Raw genomic sequence first — 15,547 nt, forward strand, 5'->3', positions numbered from 1 at the left:
TTCACTAGGGCATAGCAACCACTCTGCGGTGTCTGTAGACAGGGGGCCAGAAGAGTGGGCCTGATAAGACACTAGCAGACAGTCGGGAGGTGTCAGATCACTGAGCGGGCACCTGCTGGCCATGTGACCCACGACACAGGGGCAACCCACTAGACAGAGAGCCAGCGCTGTGTGCTGGAGAACACTCACACTCACTGTACTCACAGTACAGCTGCAAAGACGCAGGGCCAAGGCAGGGATGCAACCTGTAGGGTCCATCTAACCACGGAGCCGCCCAGCCGTTCACAGATGGGGGAGCTGGCAGTCTAGCCCGCTGAAGCCAAGTGGGGACTTAACCCAAAGGTCTGCCCCAGGGCTGAGCAGTCGCTAGCGCTGTCCGCAGACAGGGGAGCAGCAAGAGTGAACTTCGAAAACACTCATGACACTCATGCACAGCGCCGCAGGCCGGAGAACACCCACTCGCCAGCCGAAGAATCAGACACAGTGAGGCATGGGTGGCGTGTAAACCGGCGAATGTGGGCAATATGCCAGGGGAAGACAGCCTGGAGCTGCAGTGCAGCCAGGGACGTGACTCGCCGGGGGTGTCAGCTCACTGAGCAGGCCCTGCCGGCCACGTAAGCCCGCAACATTTGGGCAATGTGCCAGACAGAGAGCCAGCGCCACAGGCCGGAGAAATGTCAACTGCTGGCCGAGCTGTCAGACGCAGCAAGGTATGACTGGTGTATGAAACCGGCGAAGCGCGTGCAATAGGCCAGGGGAACACAGCCTGCAGCAGAGCTGGCCACTAGGCCCAACTCAAAGGATGTCAGGAGGGAGGAGAGCGGCTGGAGGACAGCTGAGCCTAGGTTCCGAGTCCTCCCCACCTCAACTGAACACGGCCGTCTCTGCATGCCTGCATAGGCCCCTCAGCTTCTTCATAGCGAGGTGGTTGCAGGGCAAACAGGCAGTTCCATCAAGCAACCCTAGTCGTCTGACCGGAGCCAACCGTCAGAAACATCAACCTCCTGACAATCAAACCCCCACCAGCCCAGGCCTCAAGGAGGCGGAGCCATGGGAGGGAACGCTGTGGGAGGGGCCCAGAATCAGGCGACCCAAACATGGGTACACCTGTCTAGGCCCCACTCCAGTGGTAACCAGAGGGGATGGAAGTTCTTCAACATCCACCTCATGATAATCAACCTCCACCGGCCCGGGCCTCACAGAGGTGGGGCCGTGGGAGGGAATGCTGTGGGAGGGCCGCAGAACCAGGGAACCCAGACATGGGTACACCTGTCTGGACCCTACTCAAGTGGCAGCCAGAGGGGATGGAAGTTCTTCAACATCCACCTCACAATAATCAACCTCCACCGGCCCAGGCCTCACACAGGTGGAGCCATGGGAGAGAACGCTGCAGCCATCAACCTCATTTAGCCTGAGAGGCACAGGATTGGGGCGGGCTCTCCACGCCCAGCCCGCCTGCAGCTGTCAGGTCAAGCTCCATCCATAGATGGAGCGAGAAAATGGCCACCAGCAGGGCATAAGTAACCCTCATGCCCCTGTTAGGGCATGCCGCCCTGCCCAGGGAAGGCCCGAAGGGGCAATTAGGGACCGGGGGGGCTAACGGGCTAACGGGGGAGGGGCCAAAGGCAGCTACTCCTGCAATGCCCGGCAGCAACCAACTGCAGGCAGGGGACCATAAATGTCGGGAGGCAGGGCACACACGGCCTGCAACCAGGCCAACCAGGCAGCAGTGGCACCTTAGGCAGTAGGCGCTGAGGCTGCGTGATAGCAACAACCTTGAGGTCCACTCTACTAGATGGGACCTCAGGAAGGGCTAATTCCCACACCCGGAGTGCTCCAATCAAGAGGTGAAGGGACCCATCTCGCCCGACACTGTGCCCAGGGACTAGCAGGGGGCAGCCCAAGAACAGGTGGGCAACACCAGAGGAGAGGATGGAAGCTTCTTCGACATCTGCCACCTGGCAGTCAACCTCCACAAGCCCAGGCCTCACAGAGGTGGAGCCATGGCAGGGACGTTGGGGGAGGGGCCAGCAGTAAATCAGCAACAGGTGTGGGGGGGTACCCAGCCCATGGCCTGCCTAACTGGTGTCACAGCAGTGGCAGCCATGTTCCCCATAGTAGCCTGCTCTCTCATTTTTTGAGGCAGAGAAGGGGGAGGGGCTGTCCATTTAATGCTTTCAAAACCAAGCACGGTCTGTCTAGTTCGTGCTGGCAACAAATCAGTGCATGCAAGCATCAGCTACTTCAGCCAGCACAGCATTCTCTAGGCTGCTTTCATGTTAGTCATTTATTTGCCCTTTTTCACCTAGGCACAGCAACACTGCTCGTGCCTATCGTAAAAAGGCAAAACTGCCATACACAAACATTCTTGGGACGTGTGGGCTGCCATACTTCTGCTACCAAGCAAAGGGGCGGGGCCACATGCTAACCAGGATGTGCTAACAGGCAGCCGGCAGTAGCCGCCACCTGAATTCCCCTTTCACTGTTTATTAGCTCCTGTGTCACATTGCTGACACATTGCATATGCTTGGAACTCTGACACATTTCCCCAATTTAGCCGAGCTACGAGCGGAGCACCTACTGGCCGCGTTAACCCGCGAGCTGCGGGCAACACGCCAGACAGGCTAACCGGCTAGAATGCTACTCGCAGGCCGGTTAACGATTAGCTGGCAGGAACCGTAGCATAATTCCCTACTCTTTATTCCCCACAGTGTTAAGCAGGCCAACAGCGAATGCTTGGAACGCTGAAGCCGTATCCCCTCTGTGTTAACACACATAGCAGCCAAGCTGCACAGTGCCAAGGCGACAGCGAATGCTTGAATGCTGAAGCCGTGTCCCTGCTGTGTTTCCTCACCGTAGCTGAGCTACTCGCTAGTGTTGCGAAAAGCAGTTCCACCCCGGTTCTTTTTTATTCCCCAGACTCAGTAGTCATTCATTACACAAAACCTTTATTCATCTTTATTCATCTTTAGTTAAGCATGCATCTTCTAGAAGGGGAGATGTGCAAGGCCGGTGTCCCTCTGCAGATCTTCCACTCCTTTGTTTGTTACAGTCAGCTTTATAGAAGTGACCCCATCATAAAACCCCCATGGTGTGCTGCAAACTCTGTGTCTGTGTGTGTATGCACGAGCACGTGAGTGCCTGTATGTGCGCGTACCCATATGTCTATGTGAGTGCACATGAGTGACTGTGCATGTAGGTGTGGGTGCGTCGTAACAGTCAAAGCACTGTGTGTGTGTCTCTGTGTATGTGACTTCCTGCCGGTCATAAAAGTAATCTCCTCACTCAATCTACACCAAATTACTTTAGACAACATACAAAACACAGTTAACATATTACACACACTGAGACCCCCACTTTGCATCCACTGGGCCATTGCCCTCTTGTTGTCTTACATTTACAGATAAGGTGGAGAGTCTCCTGCAAACCTACTTGTAAATTATAACAATTATGACCGTTTATTAGATTCAGGTTAAAGCATCAGCAACCCCCAACTGTAGCTTCCTGTCTCCTTTTATGACAGCAACAATTACAACAATTACACACACTCTCAGGCCTACAGCTAAGCCAAACTGAAACACAGACAAATCCTTCCTTATTCCTCTGATCTAAACAAATTTAACACATCATATTATAATAATTATTTTCTTGTACTCACACTAGCTGGCAGCCGCACAGCGTGGTCCGACCAGCGCATAAGCCTGTTTTTTTTTTTTCGAGGCGACGTGCCAGGGAAGGGGGACCAACCAAGGCGAAGCAAAGGGCCAGCTAGGTGGAAGCAAGCTAAGGGATACCAGGGCATACCAAGGGAATACCGGGGAACACCAGGGCATACAGGGGGAATACCGGGGCTACCAGGGGAGTACCGGGGAATACCAGGGGAGAGGCAGCGCCCATGGAGGATGCGGAAGCACGCTCCTGATGGACGCACATTCATACAGAACTCTCAAGGCACTCACACACACAGACAAACAAGTGGAGATCAAACAATCACTGGTGTCACGTCTGCACAGCTGTTTTATACGTGAGCTGTGGGATGCAGATGGCTGTTTAGTTCTGACTTACTAGCAAAGTTCATCTTCATATGTGGATGTCTGTAATGCTGTATGTGTATGACATGCAGTGTTGGGAAGGTTACTTTTAAAATGTATTCCATTACAGAATACAGAATACATGCCCCAAAATGTATTCTGTAACGTATTCCGTTACGTTACTCAATGACAGTAACGTATTCTGAATACGTTGGATTACTTAATATATTATCATGCTTTTTACAACTACGTGAATGTACTATTGCTGTGTGATTTATTACTATTACTGAAGGTCCGCGACTCCGAACTGTAGTAAAGGGACCTCTGACTAATACGGCGGGGTCCCTGTCGGCTCGTAGCCGAAAAATAGCTTTACTTTGTTGTGTGGGTCAACTTTTCTTGCAAGAGACAGAGAGAGGCGTTGAAAGACTGCTCCAACGGAACTTATTGTTTTCGGAGGAAAACACGAACACGGTGTACAGTCGAGTCTTAATACCTTACTTACAACTGGGCTCGTCAGGCACTCTTCTTGGCTGAAGTGGTTATTATTATATTTACATGCTTCCAGCTCCCCTTTTTCCTCGATGACAACTCGTACCTTTCCACTCCCCTTTTTCTCCCTCCTCGCGCTCACAGACCCATAACGTGTATGGCAGTCCATTCTCCCTGCAACACGGACTACACTGCCCATGATGCTACATTCTTTAGAGCTATGCTTGTAGCATTCAGCCTGTTAGCTTAGCACAACAACAACAACAACAACGAAAAGGCGCTCTCTCACCCAGGAAACACACAGTCGCAGAGAGAGAGAGAGAGCGTCGCCCTGTAACCATGGCAACCGTAACGCTGCCGCCTGGAACAACAGCACGTAGCTGTCAAACAAAACCCAAACAGTCCTGACCCGCGACAAAATGAAACAGGAAAGTACCGCCGTGTAATCCATTTATTTCAACAAAGTAACTGTATTCTGAATACCACCTTTTTAAACGGTAACTGTAACGGAATACAGTTACTCATATTTTGTATTTTAAATACGTAACGGCGGTACATGTATTCGGTTACTCCCCAACACTGGTTACATGTAAAGATGTTGGTGAACTGTTGTTAAATATCTGGAATTGGTACAGTTCTAAAGCATGCTGTTCAAATTTAGCATCCCTGCTAGCAGACACACTCTGTCCCTTTCATTTCTGCGATGTCAGGTGACTTTGGTGTCATGAGCTCTACAGCTCTACGAGCTCTACGAGCTCTACAGAGGGTTGTGTGATCAGCTGAGCGCACCATCCGCTCCGAGCTCCCTGACCTGCACTCAATCTACAGCAGGCGGTGCTGGACCAAGGCCAGGAAGATCGTGAAGGACCTCAGCCATCCCAACAACGGACTGTTCTCTCTGTTGAGGTCAGGAAAGCGATTCCGCTCCCTGAAGACCAAAACAGAGAGACTGAGGAGGAGCTTCTTCCCGCAGGCGATACGGTCTCTCAATCACACCACCACACAGTACTGACCCACACATACAGTTCTTACACACAGGGGACATTCTGGACATTGTTTTCACTTCATCACTTAAATCACTTTAAGCATATTTGCACTGCAGAAGACATAATGTGGATTGCACAACACTGGACACTATATTCTTCATTTCCAGTTAATATTTGTACAGCTGCTGTTATTGTGTATATATTTATTTATTTATTCATACATTCTTATATAGTTCTGTATTGTGTATTTTGTTGTACAGTTATTTTATTTTCAACTTTAATTTATATATTTTATCCTATTCTTTCTCAGTTAAATTTACCCTTCATTCTAATTTGTGTTGTACAGTTATTTCCTTTTTAACCTTAATTTATATTTTATTCCTTCCTAGTAAAATTTACCCTTTTTAATTTTTCATATTTATTTCCTATCTCATTCATAGCCTTTTCCTTTTTTGTTTTCTTTAGGTCACGAGCAGTTGTCCAAGCATTTCACTGCATATCGTACTGTGTATGACTGTGTACGTGACAAATAAAATTTGAATTTGAATTTGATGAGGCTTAAGGGCAAGTTTAATACAGAAGATCTGTAATTGCTTAATCGCCTGCTTTCAGGTATGGTGCTGGTCCTATGGTGCTGAGTTGCATCAAAAGAACACCATACCACTGTGAAGCAGAGGTTGGAAACATCATGCTTTGGGGCTGTTTTTCTGAAAAGGGACCAGGACGACTGATTCATGTAAAGGAAGGACTGAATGGGGCCATGTATTGTGACATTTTGAGTGAAAAACTCCTTTCCTCACCAAGGACATTGAAGATGAATTGTGGCTGGGTCTTTCAGCATGACAATGATCCCAAATACAGCACCCGGATAACAAAGATGTGGCTTCATAAAAAGCATTTCAAGGCCCTGGAGTGGGCTAGCCAGTCTCCAGATCTCAACCTCATAGAAAGTCTTTGGAGGGAATTGAAAGTCTGTGTTGCCCAGCGATGGCCCCAAAACATCACTGCTCTAGAGGAGATCTGCATATAGGAATGGGCCAAAATACCAGCAACAGTGTGTGAAAAACTTGAGACTTAGAGAAGACTTTGAGAAAACATTTGACCTCTGTCATTGCCAACAAATGGTATAAAACAAAGTATTGAGAGAAACTTTTGTTATTGAAGAAACACTCATTTTCCACCATAATTTGCAAATAAATTCTTTAAAAATTAGATTATGTGATTTTCTGGATTTTTTTTCTCATTTTGTCTCTCACAGTTGAGTAATAGCCATGATGAAAACTACAGGCCTCTCTTATCTTTTTAAATGGGAGAACTTGTACAACTGGTGGCTGACTAAAAACAAGTTACTGAAAAAGTATTCATGCTTAAAGTGCTTCACTGAGCTGAAATTTAAACTTAAAACATCAAGATATATTAAAATAAAAAGGAAAATCAAAATTAAAAGGACCTCAAAGGCTTCAAACTGAACATCTCAATATCTGAATAGCTTGATATATTATGGACTATCCTCCATTGCAGTCACATGCCTCTCCAGTCACATGCCCCTTGAAGTCATGCTAAGGAGAGACACGACGATCAGCAGTGTGGCTTCATGTTGAGAAAAAGCACTACAGATGTGATGTGGAAATGTGTTTATATTGATGAAAACTCAAAATCAAACCAAAGAGATAAATTCATGCTGCTTATCGCAGTTGGACCATCAATTCTTCAAATGTAACTTTGAGCTCCTACATGTGTCATATTCATTGTTAAGTCAGAGTTTCACATCAAAGTTTTAAATACCTATGCTATGTAACTTTATCTCAGGTTTACAGAAGGTCTCAAACACGTTGACACACATTTGATGACTCCAGGTGATAATGCCTTGAGCCTTGTGCTTGAGTAAAAGCTGATCTCCCTCCTGACTGCTGCAGAGTTCCTCCTGTTCCTCTGTAATCTGTGGAGGCTCTGGTACCTCCTGGTCCAGACTGAAGTTCCTCGCGTGATTACAGACCTGCTGCTCATCCAGATCCTCCTCTTCCTTACAGTCCTGTTGTTGTGGGAGATCTTGAGGAACAAAAAAACACAGGAATGTGATGAAACAAGAACACACATTCAACCGTACAGAGTTAAAAACATGTCCATACCTATGATGTGTGAGTTTCTGTCGGGTTTCCGGCTGATATCCAGCAGTCTGTGCTGACGGTTGATCTGCACAGACTGCTGGCAAAAAAAAAGATTTAATATGAAGGCAATATGAGCAGAGAGCACAAACAAGTTGAGTAATTGGCTGTGTTAGTGCAGTGAGAGAGTTATTTGTAAAGAAAACAGTTTCACTAGCAGTCAAAAACACTTACGCCTGCATTTTTATTTTGTTAGATAGGAACAAAATGATAGCAGAAGTGCTGCCACGTGTCTGACCCGAAAAAGAGGACCAATTTGCTTATTTGGTAGTTCAATAAAAGGCTTCAATTAGTTAAGAGTGAGGGAACAAATTAGTTTTATGTTTGAAGTTTTATCGTGGTATACAATATTTGAATTGTTAAAAAACAAACAAAACACTACATTTTCAGAAATATTAGTGGGTGTTTCCTTGTTTGTTTGTTTTTGTTCACTAAAGTGGCCCTCACATAAGATGACAGTGCCAGCAGTGGCTCACAGCTGATGTAACTTTGAGACCCCTGGTATACATGCTGCTCAGCGCATGGTTTTTTTTTTGTGAGACTCAGGGATCACAGTTTTTTTGTAGCCATTTCCCTCATTGCTGGGTTTCAGAAATATCTGATTTATTTTTGTGAAGGAGAAGCTCTCAAAACTTGAATCAAGTCACTGACTGGCCAATAGGTGTGTCAAATTTTGGATCACCTCAAATTTCTTGGGACCTCGGCCGAGTACATACTAAAACGTACCTGGTACCAGGTATTACCAACTAATGGTTAACCAATAAAATTAAGTCAGGTCAAGTAGATACTAGTGGAAAACGGCTACCATTCTCCTCTTTCTCCCTCATCCTTGCTAGAGATGATCAGTGCATGTTCAACAGTTTCTGGTGCATTACCATAAAAGCTGAGACCTATGGGGAGGTTTTCCATGCAGTGTATGAGAGTTCCTTGTTCCAGTTCCTGCACTGCATTCTGTTCAAACCTACACACTTTTAGATACTGTGTCTTAATATTCCTGCCAAATATTCTACATATGATTCTTAATGATAGTCTAAGGAGCTGGGAAAGAAAAGTGTCTGGACTTTTTCAGGGTTTCAGGGTCAAATGGTGGAGAGTCCCCCCCCCCCCCCCCCCCCCCCCGAGAGGAACAAAGGACCCCCTAATGATCCTCCACCTAATCACATGAGCCAAGGTGTGAAAACGGGTGTGGATCACAATCAGCCAGGGTTTCGGTTGAGCTCATTGTGAAACCTGGCCCCACCCTATCATGTGATTTCCTGAGGTCAGGTGGCCCAGGGCGTGAGTGGGTGTTAAGGCATCTGGGAAGGGATCTTAAAACTGAATTATTGATGAGAGACAGTTGGTGTCGTAAGCCACCGCCTCTGTTCAAAGATGGTTGCTCACAGTGGAAATAAATGAATTCTTTGACTCCTTTTTCAAACCATCTGTCCTCTCTGTCCAATATGTGAACATTGGTATCCTCGAAAGAGTGACCTTTATCTGTCAGTGCGCCCCAGGTTTGCAGCTGTGGCTACAATGTAGCTTGCTATTGCCAGTGTGTGAATGTGTGTGTGAATGGGTGAATGACTGAATGTAGTGTAAAGCGCTTTGGGGTCCTATGGACTAGAAAAGCGCTATACAAATGCAGGCCATTTACCATCTTTATCCTTATCTCTCACTGTCCACATCATTTGAGGAAAGATGTGGACACTTCCATAAGGCAGGTTTCTCTTAAAAACATAAATAGATGTTACCCTGTCAATCAATTCTTCTAACTTTTTTAAGAAAGATACGTTTGGACTGCTCATTCTATGAAATTCATCCAGAGACCTTGATGCACGTGGTTTGGTAGTGTCCCTACTGCACCTTCTGGAATGATCTAGCGTGACTCATTATTGAAAATATTGACTAACTTTTCTTTGTGCTGGAATGATGTAATGTTTGGTTTCCACAATGATAAAAAATAACAAGAGAATTAAATTTAAACAACCTATTAATAATCCTAGGTAACTATCACATCCACAAAGCAAAATTTAGTCATTTTAAATCTTTGTTCAAAACGTTTCAAAAGGAAACCGAGTGAAACACTAAAAAGCTATTTAGACCTTCCACCTGTGCCTAGTTCTTTTTATGTTTTTGTATAATAATCTCTCCATGGCTCTGTTCGACCTATGAGCAACTATCAATGAAAATTATGGGAAAAAATATCCTTCACAAAAATCTAAACGGGTAAAAGCGTATGCCTGCTGAGCGGCACGGGGGAAATGGCTTTCCAACAAACAATAAAGCAAACAATTAGAATCAGAATACTTTATTGATCCCTGGGGGAATTAACCACGTTTGACAAAAAGCCATACATATATGTGACTCTCTTATGGATCAGGCAGCATGTTATGGAGTCGTGTGTCTTTATTTTGCTGAACCACATCCCTACAAACACTCATCAGAGATCCGTTTCTCAGTATTATAGCACTCTTCATCTCCCTACAGGCGTATTTATCGCTGTTGTAGCTGAATCTGGTTCTACTCACTGAACCACGGTCCGTTTTAAGACGATTTTATGATCGCTTTAAATCCGTCCTCGTGTCTCGTTTTCACGGTTACACTGCGCTCACTGTCCTTTTCCTCCACATTACAGACTTAATTTCACAGCGGCTTATTTATTTATTATTTATTTTTCCGTTGTCGCCTAATGCTTGATTTTCATTCAGCTCTATCATAGCCTTCAACCTCTCTCCCGCCATCAACTTCTGCTCTTATTTCACTTCCTGATAAGTCACTTCCCTCTGCTGTCTGAATTGAATTGTACTCACTACCATTCAAAAGTTTTAGAACACACCAATAATTCTAGTTATTGCAATTAAAGTTTCATGTCAAATGTTAAAGTCCAATGAAAAGATTGAAAAGGTACAAATGTAAGTGATGAACTGCCAGAGGTTAAAAAAGGTAATAATAATTATTTATAATAATAATAATAATAATAATAACAACAATAATTAAAACTTTATTTATTTCAAACTCTTCACAAGAACCACAGCATGCTTCACAATAATATAAAACAGATGTATATAAAACAATACAACTGCTCATACAGCACAACTCTAGTTAAAAGCCAGTCTAAATAAATGAGTCTTTAGCTGCTGTTTAAAAGAATAAATACAATGAGGTTACCCAAAACTGAAAAATAATGTACATTTCAGAATAATACAAAAATGCCCTTTTCAGTGAGCATAAAATGGGTTATCAATTTAAAGATGTTCTGCAGCAATGGAGGTTGATCCTGGACCATAAAATACTCCCAGTGGACTACTGATGACTGGAAGATGGGATTGAAATCTTCGGTTCATGACGCAGAATCTTTGTACACCATCAAGAAGGTGAAAGGATGGTTCCACAGTGTGTGGCATCAGTTGTGAAACGTGGAGGAGGAAGTGTGATGATCTGGGGCTGTGTTGCTGGATCCAGGGTCGATGACTTGTACAGAGTGAGAGGAACCCTGAACCAAAACATAAGTCCAAGCTATGCCAGAACTATTTCAGGAAAAAAGAACAAGTTGGTAAGCTTGAAAATATGCAGTGTCCAGCACAGTATCCAGACTTACCCCACTGAGCAGGTTTGGGATGAACTGGACAGAAGAGAGAAAGCAAAGCAACCTACAAGTGCCACACATTTATCGGAACTTTTGCAACAGATATGGGAAGAACTTTCTGAAGAATGTTTAATTTCTATTGTAGAAAGAATGCCACAAGTGTGCTCACCTGTTATGTCTGCTAAAGGTGGCTACTTTTGGCTGGTAGTGTAAATATGAGGACACTTTTTGCTACAGCATCAAAAACTACAGCAGATTCTTTTGGATATTTTGAATTTGTCCACAAATTCTTTGTATGATAATAAAAACATTATAATAGATGTCCTTATTGTTCCATATTAGGTATATATTAATATACTAGTAATACTAATATATACATATTAGGTATGTATGTGGGGAGAAAACCGTTCAATGAGGTGCCTGAATATTATTCATTTACATTATTCATAATCCAGTAAAAACAAAAAAAGAAATGAAATAGACATAAATTACATGTTTATTCTTGTGGGAAAAAATGAAATGTGTTACAGACATACATTGCACACATTAAAATACATTAAATACATTAAAAACATTAAATATATTAAAATACATTAAAATCACTAGTGTCTTATAATTCTTTTCAAAAACATTCCTGATGACATGATGCACAGTAATATGTGTTTAATACACTGTTAATGTTCTGATTTGATGACAGATTTCACCAGGTGCAGGACAGACACATTTCTGAAATTCTGATGCAGATTACCATGATTAATGACACAATGCACTTTATTATTTAAGCTTTAATCAGCCTGAAAACATAGCAGAATGCAAAACATGTGGACAATCTGAGCTGAGCTACCACTCCATCCCTTTTAGCAGGGTGAAGACACATCTCTTGTGTTATTAATCAGATTTCAGGTTCATCGTGACTTGCTGAACACAGAAATGCATTATTAAAGTCCATTTGTCAATTTTATGGTCAAGGTCAGTTTTGGGATTTTTATGGTCATTCCATTGTATAATTCTATCACATGTTTGCTACACATTTTACTTTTGTATCTTCCCTCATTTCAAACACCACGAAGTCAAAAGCTACTATTTCCACGCAGAAAGAGTCAAAATTGTGTGAGTGCACGATAAATATTTCCATGTACAGCCAAACATTCCAACTTTTAAAACAGAAACTGTTCAAACTTAACCCACTCTGTCTCTGTACAGCAGCTGCACATTCAGTCAGATTAAACTATTTAAAGGACTCAGCTTAGGGCAAATAAACATTTCTATTCTCCACAATATACAGGTCCGAATAATTTGTTTTTATATTTAAAAAGTTTAACTATACTTTGTTTACATTATATAGTTTCCCTTACGCAGTATGATTGGGAGGCATGTCATATTTTCATTGCTATGCAGATGTAACCCATCTTTATCTATCCATAGCACTAGATGGCAAAAACAATTAATTAACTGCAGGAATGCCTTAAAGACAAAGACATGGATGACCTTGAATTTCTTGGTTCTGAATTGAGATGAAACAGATCTGGCACAATGTCTCAACTTTATTGGAATTGAGGTTGTGCCATGGTTATCAGCCATAAGAACAAATTCAGATTTATATTGATGTAAGGTATATAAATGTAAGTACAGTTTGAATCAGTGCAATATTATTTTCACACATCAATGGACCACTGAACTTCTCAGCTTCTAAAATGTAAAGCCTCATTTAGAAACTACACAAGTACATATAATGGTCAGGGATCAACATGAACCTGTCTTCTCTATTTGACTTTAATCAACTCTGCAGTGTCTCCATCAGAGTGACAAAACCGAATTCCAGCATAGAGCGGCTGAGTGAATGTGGTCTGGACTCTGTGGAGGAGAGTCATGGTTTCAGAGACGCTGTAGAAAGACAGAATACCTGCTCTGTGATCCAGGTACACTCCTACTCTGGAGGACCGAGGACCTGAGAGGACAGTTGGGACTTTGTTGTGCCAAAATTTATAGCTGTTTGTGTCACAACGTAATGCCCAAGATTTGTCATTGTATCCAAGAAAACATTCATTTAGGCCCGTTTTTCTGCTGATATTCTTCAATGTGACTGCTACACAAACTCCTCTCCCTCTCCACTCCACCTCCCAGTAACAACATTCAGTCAGAGTCTGTCTACTCAAAACCTGATAACATCCAGTGAATCTGTCTGGATGATCAAAATAAAATTGTTGTTGGTTCATAAATGTTGCTTTTCTGTTCCCCTCAGATAATAACAGATGTGTGTATGCTGTGTTTGGATCCAGTGTGATTTCATGTGAATGTTTTAAGAATCCAGCTCTGGTCTTTGGCTCTGGTGGTGACAGTAAAACATCCACTTCAGTGACTGTCAGTGAGATGTTTGTCCATTCCTCTCTCAGAATGTCCTGTAGTTTATCTCTGGTCTCTGACACAGCTGCTGTCACATCCTCAAAGTAGCTCAGAGGACGAATATTGATGCTGGATGAGTGTGTAGACTCACTGAGTGCTGACAGTGAGGGGTAGTTGTGTAGAAACTGGTTGTGATCCTCTGTGTGTGAGAGCTGCTCCAGCTCGCCGTCTTTCCTCTTCAGCTCAGCGATCTCCTGCTCCAGCTTCTCCTGAAGCTCTTTGACTCGACTCACTTCCGTTTCCTGCTGGGATCTGACCTGCTGCTTCACATCAGAGCTTCTTTTCTGGATGAGACGGATCAGCTCAGTGAACATCTTCTCACTGTCCTCCACTGCTTTATCAGCAGAGCCATTGATGGCCTCCACCTCCTGTTGAAGCAGCTTCACATCTTTCTCTCGCTCCTGGATTCTCTGCTGGATGTTTAGTCGTCTCACCTCGAGCTCCTTCTGCTTCTCAGTCCTTTCTGCTGCAGCTGGGACTGTTTCATGGCCTTTATGTTCATCCATTGTGCAGAGATAACAGATACTCTGCTGATCAGTACGACAGAAAATCTTCATCACCTCATCATGACGAGAGCAGATGTTCTCCTGGAGCTTCTTGGAGGGGGCCACCAGCTTGTGTTTCTTTAATGGAGCTGCATCATAGTGAGGTTGGAGGTGTTTCTCACAGTACGAGATAACACAGACTAAACAGGACTTGATGGCTCTCAGCTTCCTCCCAGTGCAGACATCACAGGCCACATCTTCAGGTCCAGCATAGCAGAGATTAGCTGGAGCAGCTTGGAGTCCAGTCTTCTTCAGCTCCTCCACCAACTCTGCTAACATGATGCTTTTCTCCAGGACAGGCCTCGGTGTGAAAGTCTTCCTGCACTGAGGGCAGCTGTGGATTCCCTTCCTGTCCTCTTCATCAAAGTGGGCTTTAATACAGTTCATGCAGTAGCTGTGTCCACAGGGAATAGTCACCGGATCCTTCAGTAGATCCAAACAGATGGAACAAGAGAAGGTTTCTTCATCCAGCTGAAGTCCTTTCTGCGCCATTTCTCCTCTCAGTGTCAGTGACTGTGTGAGTTTCTCTTCCTTATAACTGAAACTAGTCTGAGCTCCGATCTCAACAACATGTTTCTGCAGTGAATGGAGCCTGTCAGCTCTTACACGTCACCACATGTTGGTTACACCCATCTTCAAACTGCAGATCTGAGGGGGAGGGAACGAGGAAACACGTGGACAGAGAGGAGGTGCTGTGTTTAAGAGCAGGAAGAAGAGGGAGGGTTATCAGGCTGTGCTTCACTCCAGGAAGAGGAGCAGTTTGAGAGCGATACTGATACTGATAGTTTAACCCTTTATTTACTGCTCACATCAACGTTTAAGCTTGTTAACACTTTCTTCTATATAAATAAACTTCAGTTTAGAAATGTCAGAGTTCTCACCGAAGTTAACAAACAGTCCTTCAGTTTCAGTCAATGCAGGAGGATAATGATCCTAAACATACAGATAAGGCAGCCACTGACATGATGCTTATGTTGCATTTAAGTTTATGTTCATTTCAGTTGTTTCTCTCCCTCAAATACCATCAGAGGTGAGAGGGTGCAGCAGGTGTAGTAGTTGGTATATGAGTCAGTAAACAAATTAAAGTGTTTTCAAACACATTCATCTCCACAAAAATGTGATAAATGTTTGACAGGAATAATAAAAAGAAACCCTGACTCCTTTAAAAATATTTTTCTGTTGTTACAGTTGAGTTGATCACAACTTCTACAATCATTTTTAACAGGAACGTGGCTAAATACAGGTATGTGAGAACCAGTCAAAAGTGGCAAAAGTCTAGACATTCTGTACTTAAGCAGAAGTACAGACACTAGTGTTAAAAAAACACTTTACTACAGTAAAAGTTGAAGTACTGGTT

General features: G+C 43.8%; 1 protein-coding gene across 1 annotated transcript; it reads right to left on the minus strand.

The window, feature by feature from the left end:
* Positions 1 to 11,720: 11,720 nt before the first annotated feature.
* On the minus strand, positions 11,721 to 14,817 carry LOC113017228 (tripartite motif-containing protein 16-like). The gene has a single exon (XM_026160383.2). The coding sequence runs from the start codon at positions 14,680 to 14,682 to the stop codon at positions 13,006 to 13,008; it is 1,677 nt and encodes a 558-aa protein (XP_026016168.2). The 5' UTR covers positions 14,683 to 14,817; the 3' UTR covers positions 11,721 to 13,005.
* Positions 14,818 to 15,547: the final 730 nt, after the last annotated feature.

The sequence above is a fragment of the Astatotilapia calliptera genome, chromosome 3, assembly GCF_964374335.1.
Source record: "Astatotilapia calliptera chromosome 3, fAstCal68.1, whole genome shotgun sequence".
Classification (NCBI taxonomy): Eukaryota; Metazoa; Chordata; class Actinopteri; order Cichliformes; family Cichlidae; genus Astatotilapia; species Astatotilapia calliptera.